This window comes from Pelodiscus sinensis, chromosome 2, assembly GCF_049634645.1.
Source record: "Pelodiscus sinensis isolate JC-2024 chromosome 2, ASM4963464v1, whole genome shotgun sequence".
Taxonomy (NCBI): domain Eukaryota; kingdom Metazoa; phylum Chordata; order Testudines; family Trionychidae; genus Pelodiscus; species Pelodiscus sinensis.
In genome coordinates, this window is record NC_134712.1 from 220,181,028 (window position 1) to 220,197,005 (window position 15,978).

At 40.3% G+C, this 15,978-nt stretch overlaps 2 protein-coding genes across 2 annotated transcripts in view; one reads left to right on the forward strand and one right to left on the reverse strand.

Moving 5' to 3' along the window:
* Positions 1–331, reverse strand: part of NSUN6 (NOP2/Sun RNA methyltransferase 6) — a 50,237-nt gene extending 49,906 nt beyond the window's left edge. Inside the window, exon 1 of the mRNA XM_075922482.1 lies at positions 309–331. The gene's annotated coding sequence lies outside the window, so the exon portion shown is untranslated. The remainder of the gene's footprint in view (positions 1–308) is intronic.
* Positions 285–15,635, forward strand: ARL5B (ARF like GTPase 5B). Its single transcript, XM_006119509.4, has 6 exons — positions 285–552; positions 2,660–2,720; positions 4,567–4,714; positions 7,171–7,254; positions 9,002–9,153; positions 11,358–15,635. Exons 1-6 carry the CDS (start codon positions 507–509, stop codon positions 11,404–11,406), a joined length of 540 nt encoding a protein of 179 aa, XP_006119571.1. The 5' UTR covers positions 285–506; the 3' UTR covers positions 11,407–15,635.
* The last annotated feature ends 343 nt before the right edge of the window (positions 15,636–15,978 follow it).

The window sequence follows — 15,978 nt, forward strand, 5'->3', positions numbered from 1 at the left end:
GAGGTGCCTGTCTGGGCCCCCCCAGCAGGGCGAAGGTGTCGCGGCTCAGCCCCACTCCGCGGAGCACGGGCCCCTCGGCGTCACGGGCACTGCCGTGAACCGGTCACAAATGACCAGCTCCCGACCCGCCTTCCGAGCTGAGAACTGTGTCTGGGGCTTCCCGCGAGAGGCGGGGCAGTGGCGCCTCCTCGGTTACGCTGTGGCGGAGGACACCACGGGCACTAGGGCCTCGGGCAGAATGCAACAGCTTGTCGAAGGGAAGACGGTGACGCCACGTAAGGGAGGAAGGATGTACGTGATGTGCTTACGTAAGGTGACGCAAGGCGATCCGGGACGCCATTGGCTGCTGCGGCTGGCGAAGGAGGAGGGTGAGAAAGTGGCTCCGCCTACTGGTCTTTCTGGGCTCAGTTTGCCTTGGCCGGCGCCAGCCGAGGCCACTGACGCCTCCGCGTCCCTTCGTGCCGTGGGGACGCTCGGAGCGTGACGTCGTCCGGCCGCACCTAGCCATGGGCCTGATACTCGCCAAGCTGTGGAGTTTCTTCTGTGACCTAGGTGAGCGGCATCCACCGAGGCGGGGCTCCGCCGGCTTGGGGCAGCTGCGGGTCCGTTGGGAGGCTGCCAGGGAGCCGGGCTGGGATGGGGCCGCTGGAGTCAGCCGCTGGTCAGTTTCAGCAGCAGCTGAATTGGGACGCCTGGGGAAGAGCAGCTGGAGTGCTGCCGGGTTGGTCCCACAGTGCCATGCCGGGTTGGTCCCGCAGAGCCACCCCTCGGCACTGCGGGACCAACCCGGCAGCACTCCAGCTGCTCTTCCCCAGGTGTCCCCAAGAGCATCTGGGGTGCTGCTGTGTTGGTCCCGTGGCCTTGAGGGGCAGCGCTATGGGACCGACCTGGCAGCACCCCAGCTGCTCTGCCCCCGGCTTCCCTGATTCAGCTGCTAATCAGTGCTGAGACAATACATGGCACAACACTTTCCTATCTTGACACCAGATCACCTTGCAACAGAGTACCTAAACAGAAAGGGACACTTTTCAACACCAGTGTGGGATGCTCTGAGAACACAGGCCTGTTCAGAAAGCTGCAAGCAGGGACTTTCTTTCTGGACCTCAAAATCAGACTATTTGATTAGTTGATAAGAGCGCTGCCACCTTTGAACTGTAGCAAGAGCCTCTTGTACATTTCAAAAGCAGAAGCCCCACTGGGAGAGCCTGGCCTGGGTCTCTTTCCCCTTCACTTCTGGCCAATGGAAGGGACCTGGGGTTGCCTGGGGTGGAGGCTTAGAATTCACAGCTTGCAGCTCCTGGCTCCCTCTATTAACCTGTTGCCTGGAAGCTGCCTGGTAGGCACAAGCCCTTTGAATAGAAGCAGTTGAACCTAGGCAGCTCCGAGGCAATGGGTTGGTGGGACCGAGAGCTCCGAGCCCTTTCAGTTACTTCTGTTTAAAGGGTCCGAGCCCTTTAAACAGAAGAAGTTGTAAGGGCTTGAGCATCTCTAGCTTCCTAGCAATGTGATAGAAGTACCGAGAGCTGCGAGCCCTTTTAATCGTTTCTAGTTAAAGGGCTCTCATGTTCCCTGTGGCTGCCAGGCAACACATTACCCGACAAGGGTGGGAAAGGCATGAGCCCTTTAAATAGAAGCAGTTAGAAGGGCTTGCACATCTCCAGCTCCCAAGAAATGGAGCTGGCCCGCTGAGAGGCTCGTGCCCACCCATGGGCTATGTCTACACTGGCAGCTTCCTGCGTAAGTACATCTTGTGAAAGAAGTCTTGTGCAAGAAAACATCCACGCTGCCATGTGTGAGATGTGCTTTTGTGCAAGAGCGCCCATGGCGGTGTGGATGCTCTCTTGCGCAAGAAAGCTCTGATGGCCATTTTAGCCATAGGGCATTCTTGCGCAAGAAATTCCTGCCAAGCGTCCACGCTGCCCTCTTGCGCAAGAGGGCTTACACCTGTTTAAAAAGAGCATAGCTCTTGTGCAAGAAACCCTCTTTTACCACTCTGTACTGTAAATTTCCTTGCGCAAGAGCAGGTGGCCACTGTGGACTCTGCAGATTCTTGCGCAAGAACGGTCATACTTGCGCAAAAAGCCGCAAGTGTAGACCTAGCCTTGGTGTAGTGTGTGGTGGTCAGAGATTGGAATTCCCCCTCTCAAACTGCAAGCCTTGGAAGGGGTGGCTTGCTTTATAGATCTGAGTCTTGAATTATATACCGTACAGTCTTCATATTCAGTTTAACTTCTCAAATAAAATATACAAGAAATTTCATATTCTGGCACAAATTCATATCATTTTCATGCAAAATAAACGTATCTAAAACATTTGTCCTAAGTACATTGGCAGAACTAAGGTTGTACGACCAATGTGGGGTCTTCATTTTCTAATGCCTACATTTTGTATCAATACTACTCTTTTGCACAAAACAATTATTTTTAATAATAATTTCTCATATAAAATAAAACATTATAGTGGAGTTAACTTATGTCCCTTGTAAGTATAAAAGATCTTTCTGGAAAAAAATACTGTTTTGTGGGTTTTTTAGTTGGGAGATTTCCATACTATGTGCAGTCTGTTCACCTAAAACAGGCAAGGCAGCCTTGCCTTTTTTATAGCAGAAAAGTTGTTAATAGATGGCTAATAGTTTACCTTTTTGTGTGTGTGTGTATAGAACACAAAGTAATAATAGTGGGACTTGACAACGCAGGAAAGACCACCATTCTTTACCAGTTGTAAGTATATGAGCTATTTAAAACTTCTGTTTGATACTTACATTCACATGTAATTTATAAGAACGGCCATACTGGGTCTGACCAATGATCCATCAAGCCCAGTATCCTGTCGGCAAACAATGGCCAATGCCAGGTACTCCAGAAGGAGGGAACACAACAGGTAACCCTCACATGATACCCATTTCCAGACAAAAACTCTAACAGAAAACTCTGGAGATCCCAGAGCTTAGCTTGTCCAGGGAAGGTATTTGTCTTTCAGTAATACTCAAGTTTTGTGTGTACAATAATAAAATAGATAAAAGTGTTGAATTGATTAGAGCTGAGCTTCATGTTAATCGGATACGCAGCATAGAGTGCTCTCACGGACAAAGAATTCTGCAGTTGAGACCTTTGGTAACTGGAAAGTGATGTAAATTTGTATCTGCATTTATTTTTAGTCAGTTTTCAAAAGTCACATAGTGTCCATTATTTCTGAAACAGAAAAAATTGTCATTCTCTTTCCTCCCTCTGTGCTTCCTCCCCCCCTCAAAGTTATGACTGGTGGAACTAACAGTTTCTTCAGAATAATATTTCATCATGCTGCCATGGCTCCTGCAAATAAATGTCTGGGGGTCTGATGATGTCACTCTATGGCTATGTCTACACTACCGGGTTATTTCAGAATAAGTTATTTTGAAATATTGAGTCCTGAAATAACTATTTCAAAATAAGCTTATTCCTCTTCACAAGCAGGAGTTAATTCACAATAGCAAGCCTCTTCTTTCAAAATAACGGGCTTGAGAGGGTATGTCTACACTGCGGAGCTATTTCAGGATACTGGAATTATCTCGAAATAGCTATTTCGCATCTATTGAAGCAAACCAATATTTCGAAATACTGTAGTTTTCAAAATAACGGCCGGCTTATTCTAACATCCCAGTAACCTTCATGGGGATTAAGAGTTTCAGAATAGTGAGTTATTTCAAAATTTGGTGCTGTGTAGATGCATAGCGCAAATTGTGTACCTTATTTTGAGCTAAGGGTGCTGTATAGATGCATCCATAGTGTGGATGCTCACCTAGTTATTTCGAAATAAGGGGAGTTATTCGAAATAGCTTCCTAGTGTAGATAAGCCATATTTAAAAACACTATTCCCTGCCTCACAAGAGTGAGTAAAGGATAAATCTGTAAATACTTGGGAGGCACACAATTACTACAAAGATGGAAGTGGTATATAAATTTAGATAAAAAGAAATAAAGATTGTTTCCCTGACAGCTTTTTCTTCTGTACACTTCACTGACAAAAAAACCCCAACCAAACATTGTTGCTTTCTGAAGCTGTTGTGAAGTCAGACAATTGTTATATTTTTCCAGGTGCTTTGACAACTATATTTTCAGATTATTCTAGCAAGATTCAAAAATACTGTCTGTAGTGCTGACCTGTTGGGTCATAGAAATTTCTTTTTAAGGAGTACATTTTTTAGATGGCTATTAATATTAACAAAAAGTTAGTATGATTTAAGCTTCACTTTTCTGTACTGTATGCAGATGTGTAATTGCACACATACTTATTCCTATCTACGATATTTGCAATTCCTAATGCAGGTAAAAAGGCAGACTCTTCACTCGTTGATTGTAACTCATAAAATCCACCCAAATTGAATACATCTTTCACACAGAAAATGCCTTTATATATTGTATCTTTAATTTTAAAAAATTGATTAGTAGACTGTTTTAAATAATTGCTTTAAAGGAATGAAAGGTTTTACTATTCTTCGATAACAAATTTGTCACAATATACAGCTGATCCATCAAAGTTTCAGGATTTTGCTAAATAGTTTTTGTGGTGTGATGTTGTTTCCATTAGCTTAATGAATGAAGTGGTCCATACATCTCCAACCATAGGAAGCAATGTTGAAGAAATAGTAGTAAAAAATACCCATTTCCTTATGTGGGATATTGGAGGACAGGAATCATTGCGGTCATCGTGGAATACCTATTATTCAAATACAGAGGTATGTTAAGTTACTCTCAGACTACAAAATAAAGGAAATAAATATAGACTTTAGGCCTGGTAGCTTTGGTGGAGATATTTGCTCATATGCAAGGACAGAATTTAGGCCCACGTGTAGTAGGTGATACAAAACTAAAATTGCTTACCAACAATGACTTGTTTATACTACTCATATGCTATACACTGAAATATAAGCATGTTTATATTCCATTTGATTTATTTTACAATTACATAGTAAAAATAAGAAAGTAAGTATTTTTTTTCAGTAAGCATGCTGAAAGTAAGCATGCTGTGACATGTTTTTATTTCTGGTTTTCTATGCAAGTAGTTTTTAAGTGAGGTGAGACTTGGAGATACACAAGACAAATCAGACCCCTGAAAGCGTACAGTACTCTGATAAAGTTGAGAGCCACAGTTTCAGAGGAACAAAAGTTGTGTATCAAGAGAACCAAATAAATCTTAATGTAATTTACCTCCAGACCTAGCTCTGCAAGTCTGAATATGTGTATTAGTGTAGATACTGCAAGATCAGAAGATATTTTATTTAAAAAAAAAAATTGAAATTTGCCACTCGTTGCTAAGGCGCTCTGCAATTAATTACTGCAGTTGAAACTAAGATACATTATGTATATGTTTAGAATGTCTTGTAATTAACCTCCACATAAACAGATGCTAGATGTGGGATGCTAGGTTCTAAGGCAAAAAAATGGGATCGGTTGGCACACCGCCAGTTTCCTGGTAATACATAGAATACTTTTTCTTCCTACTCTAGACAAATATTTGTCTTCTGGGATTAAACCATACATTTGAGCCTGCCATTACAGCTTGTATTTTAGTTCATCATTCTTGTTGTTGACATGAGTTTTGTTTTGTTCAGCACAGATTCTATGTGAAACTGTTTTCTAATTTATTTGAGAAAAGTAAGAACAACGTGTATACCACATTTTCCCCACAGTGGCTTTTGCTGGCAGAGAGTATGCTAATGAAGCGCTCAATAGCATTTGTCACGCTGTCATTTGCATATTCTCTTCTGATGCTTTTTGCACAGTGTAGACGGGTCCCTTTTTGCCAAAAAAATCCCTTTTGCACAAGATTCTTATGCCTCAAAAAAGGAGGCATAAGGTCTTCCGCAAAAGGGATTTTTTTCACAAAAAAGATCCATCTACACTACTTGCTTTTTGCGCAAGAGGTTTTTGTGTAAAAACATCAGCAAAGAATATGCAAATGACAGCATGACACATGCTAATGAGAACTTCATTAGCATACTCTGCTGGCAAAAGCCTGCAGTGAAGACATAGCCTGGATGCAAAACTTAGTTAGGGATGGAGACTGTTAATGAATGGTTTAGCATAGAAAGCAATGACAGTGGTGAAAGAAGGACAAAGGTTTTGCTATGCAGCACTGTACACAAATGGTGAACAGCTGCTGCATAGGGTTAAGTGCTGCCTGTCTTGTTTCAAAAGTCAGCTGATGCTGCTAACAAAGTGATACAGATTGCTCTTCTCCCTTTCAAGAAATTGCAGTCACTGCAAAACATTCCAAGACTTAAAGGGGTTGGAATTTGGGAAAAGAGCCTGGATCTGATTAAGATTATCCCAAATGAAAACATGAAATCACTTAGCCAGTTTGCCTTTTACCAAGAATTTCACACAGGGGAGCCCCTATAATGTATTGTTTCTTTTGTGTTCAAATGGGACATTTTTCCAAGTGCATGTCGTTTATAGTAAAGATGACACATTACTATAGTACGATGGCTGCTAATCACAATGTGAAGGTCAAGTATAATACAACACAATGTGAAAGTGCCATTGTGTAGTTGCATTTTTCATTCACATTTTGAAGAATTGTCTAGAAGGTTCTTTTACAGTTGTGGTCCATGTCTATGCAGTTTTATTTGTGCGACTCTAATCTATGACTCTTTAGCCTTATGTAATCACAATTGTAATGTGTAGGTATAACTAAGTTTAATCTTAATGAACAGTTTTAAAAATAGTCCCAGTTTAAGGCTTGTCTAGCTGGTTTGTCAGGGTGGTAAAAAACATTTTACTCAATAAAAGCCACCTCTGGAAAATATTATTTCATCTCTGGTTTCAGAGTCTAGATCGGTTGACTTGGAGCTTGTGTTTCAGGGCTAAATAATGTTGTAGATCCTGTGGAGACTAGGCTCTGAAACCCAGTAAGCCTTCAACCAGAGCGGAAAGGTCTACACTGCTATTATTAGTCCTAAAGGTTATATTTGCTACGTTCTTCTTATTTCCATAAATGTAACAAAAAAGATCTTACCTAGGAATTTCTCATCTCATTTATCTGATGTGTTGATTAAGGAAATCTAAGTCAGTTGTGCATAAAGAACATTTAGTAATCCATGTCTCTTGCAAAGGTCAGACTACAAAAATATATATGTGGAGCCTTGTCTACACGTAGTCTGAGCAAACCTTTTTGTTTTATTTTCCCTAGTTCATCATTCTTGTTGTTGACAGCATTGACAGAGAACGACTTTCTATTACAAAAGAAGAACTTTACAGAATGTTGGCTCACGAGGTATATTTAAACTCAATAGTACAATATATTTTGATTATAGGTTTCCTTTTTTGTTAGCACCCAAATAATTATAACCATAAAGACTAAACCTTTTACATGGCAAAGTTGTTAATGTTAGCATAGGTATTGATGTACATTAACTGTGCTTTTTAAAAATTTTAGATTGTCGGTGTCTAGACAAGAACAGTCAGGATATCATGAAAAATACATGCTCCATGTTCTAACACTCTTAGGAGGGTTCATTCTATTGTAACAAGGTAGCAGTTTCTTTTATAAAAGTTATACAGATTATAAAGTAGTTTTTATATGTTTAACTTCATGCTTTGTGACTTGAACTGTTTTTCCTTACTCTGTCTTACCACTACAGCTAAAAATTTTTGAAGAAGCTTGAAAGCTTCTAAAACCATCTTTTAGATATTAATTTTCATTGCTGCTTTCATCCTATTAATGTAAAGAATCATAAATAGCGTTATAAATGGTTAATCTTTGGATTATGCTTATTTCCCATCTGATCTAACTGAAATTGTGTTTAACTGAAATTTTGGCTCGACACAGTACTCCAATGTTATCTGATTATTAATCTGCTTCTAAAAATGAAAATAAATTGTCTTTAAATGGCTTGTTGTATAAAAATAATTTTAGCTCTGGGACTGGGGTGTGTGTGAAAATATATTATAAATAGATACAAAGAAGCCTTTTATTCTAATCTTCTCCGTATTTTCAAAATGGATCCCAATGTACAAACACTTGTTCACATACTACCACAGTGCTGGGGGAAAGGACTAGATGACCTATCAAGGTACCTTTTGAGCTCTATATTTCCATGATTCTAAGAAGTCTTAGCTCATGTGAATTGTCCTGATTACTGACTTCATTCAGACTAAAGTTAGCACTACTTGTGAGAGAATGGATATGCAGCTCTGGACTTTAACTTTGCTTTTGTTTCTTTAAAGCACCCAGATATAGAAATGGATCTTCACTAACCCTAGCAGATTAATCGGTATTGAACTCTTAAAATTTGACCTACTGGTTTCTTGGTTATGAAATGTCTGTCTTTCCCCTATCCTACTCCAAAAAGCTTAGTGTTCCTATTTTTGTTGCCTTAGGTACATGGAATGTTTAGTCAAAATTCTAAATGTCTCACCTCTATTTTAGCATTGCTACTAATAATTGCTTGCCTGGCAAAAGTGACAAATTAAGTGATTTTTATTAAATTATGAAGTATATAGTTTCCTTTCCTGTTCTAATAAAATTGCTTATCATTTAATTGTATTAAAAATACCAAAAAACTCCACCTAGAGTAGTAATTTTAACTGACTGATAGCATATTATTTTCTTCAACCCTGTCATCTCGCTCAAAGATTTCCAGAATGTTCCTCCCATAGTAATCTAATTGGCTGCACATACTGAACTGCTTTAGAAAATATATCCTTTATCGTATCTTTAGGTTAGTCATCAGTGAATGTGGCAAGACCAAAGGACCAAGAAGTGAAGTAAACCTTAATTCAGTGCCTGAGGAATGCTAGTTAGAACACCTTCCTCTATAAATCATTGTTTGTCTCCTACTATAATTTTATCTTATTTGTTGCAATAAGCCTCTCAAATTTAAATGTCACTGCATAATTTTTATTTAGAATGACTTGACTGTAACTGGAAAAATAGCTAACATTCGATAACATTTTAGATTGGTTTTTATCTTAACTTTGGCATCCCCTTAAGTACAGTAAATATTCTGTTTTATTTCCAGGATTTACGGAAGGCTGCAGTTCTCATCTTTGCAAATAAGCAGGACATGAAAGGTTGTATGACAGCTGCTGAAATATCTAAATACCTCACCCTTAGTTCTATAAAGGATCACCCATGGCACATTCAATCCTGCTGTGCTTTGACAGGAGAAGGGTATGTGTCCAGTAATAGGTATCTAAGTTCAGTAATGTAAAATAAATGGAAAACTGTGTATGACTTAGGACATGGGTTCCCAAACTGGGGGTGTGCCCCCCTCTGGAGGGCATGAAGAAATTCCAGGGGGGATGCAAGGCGACCCAACCCCCCACACACCCGTCAATCCCATCCCAAGTTTTGTTGCTATTTTTTGGGGGGGGGTTCTCAAAAATCAAAAAGGGGGCATGATGCCAAATGTTTGGGAACCACTGACTTAGAAGCTCGGTGGCACTGGGCTAGATTTTCTGAAGTTAGATTTTTCCTATTCTTACCTTTCTAGACATAACGACGCTTTAAGCGTATCCTTTCCCTTCACTGACTTTTGGATTTTCCTTACAGCTGAGCCTTCCAGCTTTAACTGATAGGATGTTTCAGCCATTCACAAGAATGATGCTCTATACACTTGAGGCTAGTCCATTCGTTCTTACTATGTGGACTGGCAGTAGAACAGGCAGTCACCGACTTACGCAGATCTGACTTATGTCGGATCCGCACTTACGAACGGGGCTTTCTCTCCCCGGAGCTCACAGGCAGCGGTCAGCCACCTTGAACTCCGGGGCGAGAAAAGCTGCTCCCGGTGCCCCTGGTCTGCTGGGGACGGTCCCCAGCAGACCTGGGGCACCGCGAGCAAAGCCTCAGAAGCGCGGGACCCCGCCACGGCTGCGGCTTTGCTCGCGGTGCCCCAGGTCTGCTGGGGACCGTCTCCAGCAGACCAGGGGCACCGGGAGCAAAGCGGGTCCTGCGCCAGAGCAAAGCCTCAGAGGCGAGGCACCCCGCCGCTGCGGCTTTGCTCCCTGTGTCCCTGGTCTGCTGCGGGGGTGGGCGGGCGCAGCTAGTGTGCCCCCACCCCCAGCAGACCAGGCTTTTGTTGTGGACCCTGGGGCAGAGCAGCTGGGGCGCTGCCGATTGGTCCTGCAGCGCCGCTCTGGGCACTACTGGACTAACCCAGCAGCACCCCAGCTGCTCTGCCCCAGGCGTCCTGATTCAGCCGCTGCTGGTCAGTTTCAGCAGCGGCTGAATCAGGACGCCTGGGGCAGAGCAGCTGGGGTGCTGCTGAGTTGGTCCAATAGCGCCGAGGAGTGGCGCTACTGGAGCAACCCAGCAGCACCCCAGCTGCTCTGCCCCAGGCGTCCCCAAGTCAGCCGTTGCTGAAACTGACTAGCGCTGACAACAGGAAGCTCGAGGCACAGTTGCTCTGCCCCGGGCTTCCTGGAATCAGCGGCTGATCAGTTTCAGCAGCTGCTGACTTGGGGTTCTTAAGTTGAATCTGTATGTAAGTCAGAACTGGCGGTCAATTTCAGCAGCGGCTGAATCTGGACGCCAGTTCCGATTTACATACAGATTCAACTTAAGAACAAACCTACAGTCCCTATCTTGTACGTAACCCGGGGACTGCCTGTAGTAGTATGCCTCATACCCTGGCATACTCGCCCTTTGCTTGGTTTCTGTAATACCTGTAATGACTGCTTCAAATCTATAAGTCAGGGCAGCAACTCTGATTTGACCAGAGGTTACAGAATCTAAATAGATTGTGGCTTTTAGCCTCACTGTTAGGATCACTTTTGAACCTCATTTTCTTTTGTGTTCACTAACACTGATGTTGAATGAAGATCTAGTGTAAGCAACATTTGAAATTTGGTATTTGTGTTAACCCTAAGGCAGCCATTATCAAACTGAGGGTTGACATGAGACTTGCCTAGGTCTGGGGTCAAAGCCCAGGCCCCACTACACCAGGCTGAAGCTGAAGCCCTTGGGCTTTGGCCCCAAAGTCCAGGCTGTTGGGGCTGGAGAAGGCAAAGGCTATAGTCCCCACCTCTGGAATTTGTATAGTAACTTCTGTTGTCAGAAGAGGATCACAGTGCAATAAAGTTTGAGAAAACCCTGCTCTACAACATGATGATAAGCTATTTTTGTTGCTTTGTGGGAAACACACCTTTCCTTTCACTCCTTAGATGATATGTATTGAGAGTAGCATGTTTTGGCTCTGGAATGGAAATGGAAGTTGTCATGTGATAGGAACTTTTTGACTGCTTTGTGAGAAATCCTATCAAGGCCACATACACCTGTAATTGATGGTGAAAGATGATGCTTTTTTGGTAGGATGATTTATATGAGAGTAAATGGTTAAAAGCTTCATGGCAACTTCTCTTATTAATTTTCAGATTATGCCAAGGTCTGGAATGGATGACTTCCCATATTGGAGTGAGATAACTTATTGCAAAAAAGACTGCATCTATTTATTCTGTGAACATGAACATTTTCCTGGTATTTTCGTTGCTAAGGCAGTGACTGTTTAAATTATAACAACTGAAACCTCTGAGCAGCACTTGAATCAAGCGCAGCTGAACTGAAACACAAAGTATTTTAACATTTTTTTTAATGCACTACTCTTCCACAGGATGAACAAGTGAATTTGTTTCAGTATCAAAGTTCTCCTGACTTCTATTTTTTTTTAATGGTTGCCTTGTAAAATATCTTTCATCATGGAAAATATTTCACACTTACATTTTGTAATGATGCAAACTGTTTCTGTAATTTACTACCATAGATAAATTTCTTCATTTCTGTATTTACACTGGAAGAGAGTGAGTAGACTGACCTTTACCCTAGCATAAGTTTAATTATATAAAAAATTGAGCTATCTGTGTTCAGATAGATGGCTCTCTCAAAGAATGGTTAAAAGTCAGCATTGAAACAGTTATATGCTTTTTTTTATTTGTGTAATGGAATTTGTGCCTTAAAAGAAAACATACTCTATTTTATTCCCATATGCTGGGTAAGTAGTTTTGTGTTCTATTTTACCTGAAAACACAACTTGACATGGTGGATAAATTTAAATACATTTACATTTTAAATACATGTTTTCTTTTTTTTAAATGAACCAGTTTAAAAACTTGAAATTAAGTGCTAAACTTGGTATATTCTATTAAAATCTCTTAATTAAAGAAGTTCTGTATCCTATATGCAGTGCACTTAAACATTTTTATTTAACTTAGAAACAATTTTAAAATGTTCTTCTGTATATTTGTAACGTAATTTCAAAATATAGTTCAACACAAATCTAGAGCAAAAAAAAATCCATCAAATAAATATTTTATTCATAATCTCACAATGTGCAAATGAAGAATCTGAATAAATAGTAAAGCTATATTATTCTTTAAACAAATATGTATATAGAATATCCTCCTGATTTAGCAAAAATATTTGATTACATGTGTTTTTATACCAACCAATAAGAATGAACCTTTCTTTAGGGGAGAAAATTAAAAGCACAAATACAAAACAGTTTAAATTCCTGCTCCCTGATTACAAAAAGGAACTTAAAACAACTTTGATTTAAATCCGTGCACCCTACTGCTTTATAAACTCTGACTGTGGTAAAACTACAGTGAATATACTGAACGTGAAATGTTCTGAGATGTTGCACTATACTTTAACAATGCAGATTTTTAGTGAAATATTGTAGACATTATTTCCCACAAGAGCACTTACCAAATCTGATCTAGTTCTCGTTCAGCTGCATGTGTTAGAAGAAAATTGTTCTACATGGAAGCATAGCATACCAGAATGAAACATAGCTTGCTAAGAAAATATTTGTATAGAAAACATCAGTGAGCAGTTCTTCACACCACAACCTCTGCCTCCAAAATAAGTTGAATATGACCTACTTCAGGGTATGTCTACACAGCAACGTTATTTTGGAATAACGGCCGTTATTCCAAAATAACTATGCGAGTGTCTACACAGCAATTCCGTTATTGCAAAATAATTTTGATGTAATGGATGGCTTATTCTGACTTCTGTAAACCTCATTCTACAAAGAATTACACCTATTCTGAAATAGCTGTTTCAAAATAAGGTCTGTGTAGACACTCTTTTTTGTTTTGAAATGGCCCCTCACTGGGACCATTCCAAGTTATTCTTCATGGGGCTGTAAATCGAGATAGCACGTCTACATTAGGGAAGCCGGCCTTGGACTAATTTTGAGGCTTCCCTGCAATGTAGATGCTCTATTTTGAAATAAGCTATTTCGGAATAACTATTTCTAGACTAGCTTATTCCAAAATAACTGTTCGTTGTAGACGTAGCCATACTGTACTTGGAGGTAGTTGCTATTTAATGATTTAGCTAGTATCCATATTTTTAATTGGTTATAAATGTACATTAATTTGCATTGGCATGAGATCTTTTAATACAGAATTGCTGAATGCCTTGAAGTTTCTAATCTGATTTCTCCCCCCCCCCCCCCCCCAGCCTTTTAATTCTTGCACAATTGTATCAGGACAGACTCCAAATTGCAAATGGTAGATTTTTTTCACAGCTGTAGGTAACTTTATTTTGATTTTACATTAAACTTACAAATGTCATAGTTAACACTTGCAAGTTCAGGTACAGATTCCAGAACTCCTCCTTACAAGACTTAGTGCTTCAAGGACCATCCTGTTATCTTCTAGCCTTAAAGTGAAAGAGATGCATAAATAAAAACATACCCACATAGAGCACTACCCTTGACATTCTAATGACATATGAGCAGTATGAGTTGTCATGATACATATACAATCCTTTGCATGAGTGTTCATATATATCAACAGCTGGTTAATGTTAGTCTTTAGCAGTGCTTTTTTTGTTTAAAAAAAAAAAAAGTGCCGGTACTCCAGGGGAAAAGTTGTTGAGCTCTGACTGGAGGTACTGGTACTGCATCTGGAGGTGCCAGTAATGCATGCTGGGCCGTACTGTCACAAAAGAAGCACTGGTCTTTAGCAATTTTTATGACTCTTCATCCCCAACCACCTTTTTTTACATCTTGATTTCTAAGTGTCTTTGCTGGAAGAAGGACAGGAGATGCTTAATTAGGTCACAACTTTATATCTGCCAGGTAATCCCAGACATATAGGAATAAAGTGCAGTTAATTCCATAATCACTTTTATATGCGTGGGGGGCCTGCTATCAGCCTTCCCCTTTTGCCCATCTTGGTCCCCAACCAGTTTGCTGCTGGAAACTGCCCACCTTTCCCCTATTTAATAATGGTTAAATAGGGACTGTAAAGGAGGAAGGACATGACCCCTGTAGTACCTGTCATAGGAGCACTGACATCCTCTCACTCTCCAGCTCCCTTTTCTGCTCCTTTAAAGAATACATCTTTAAATACTTCAACAATCCTCTTTGCTGGATTACTTTTTACTGTAATTTAGGTCATTTTGCTACAGCAGCACAACTATCACACAGGCACGCTGGAAAGAGAACTTAGTGGATACAAAGTTATAAATAATGGGAATTCTCAGTGTATTCACTTTTAATTCCAGCTCTTGGAATGTGACATATTAAACAAAACGAAGTGGTCTCGTTCTTAAGAAGACTGGCTAAAAAATTATGCTTTTTGCAGTATTTTGAAAACAGAATCTGTAGCTATCTAAGAACTTGCTCTCTGTCCAGCTCCACCAGTGTTAGTTAAGCAACAACTTGAATAAAGCAAATTGCTTTAGCTTTGTTTTAATTTAGATATTAAAATATAACAGTGACAGGCAAGAATATGTTTCATATTTGTGATGGTAGTCTAAGTTTGATACTTAGTTTTCCAGTTACCCTGACACTGATATCAGTACTAGAATCATGTTGAGAGCTGTGATTTCACTGCCTATGACTATATTTACTGTGGCAAAGTACATTTTTAAAATATTTATAATATTTTAAGCAGAAGAAGAAAATATTAATTGAAAAGGAACATTGTTTACTCTAGTGATTCTGATGCTGCATGCTTGGGAGCCAAAGAAAGGGACTGAGCAAAAATGGTTGTTTTGTTTATATTGTAAGCTATTTGGGATAATGTGGGAATATAGGCCAATATTAGGCCTCACTGAACTATGGTCTTGAATTCAGTTTAAATATTAGCATATGTAGGAGGCCCAAAGCATGTGACCAAAATTAATGAACTTATGGGAGAGAAGAATTGTTTGTGTTAAATGTATAGTGATGCTTTGCAATATCAGCATTATCTTTTATTGAAGAATTGGGAAATAAAGGGAACATGATTAATTGGCTAGACATGGTTAGTCCAGTAGTTGAGAAAAAATATGGCAAAGTTGAGATAAGGGGGGGAATACCATGGGAGACCAGAGTGCAGCTCTGAACTGCTTTAACAGACATTAGCTGAGTTCCAGTAACCAGCATTGACATCCCTTGTTTGTTATATTTTTTAAGTGATTTCCTAGGGGGGGTTTTGTAAGGGCTTTTACTTACCACTGTCTTCCCATCTTGATTTGGCTATACTTGGACAATGCTTGTAACTACTGTTGCTAACCGGTATAAGGGTGTGTATGCTATACTGATTCTTTGGATGTAACTAATACTAAGATGCCTTTGGACTAATAAAGGAATGATTATGTGGAAATTGAGTTGTTGAAAACATTAATAAAATATTAGGAAAATTATTTTCAACCAATTAGGATAGTGTCTTGCCTGGATGCTGTGACTGGAAATTGATGGTATTAGGTAACTACAAGAAGACTAGGTAAGCTTCTTCCTGCTCTCTGTTTCAAAGCAAAGAAGAGACATTTGGGATATTTCCTATCATGACGATTTCTGATTACTGTGCTCAGCAGAGCCACTTATAAGATTAAGGGCATTGCACCTCCATGCCAGCACCTAGCCTCTGATCTGTTTAATTCAGACATTTAGAGAAGGCAGCAGACAAGATTGTATAAAGCTGTCATGGTCATGAGGGAGGGGCAGCAGCCTGGGGACTAAGGGGTTAACTATACCTACCAGGTAACAGTCAGCCAATC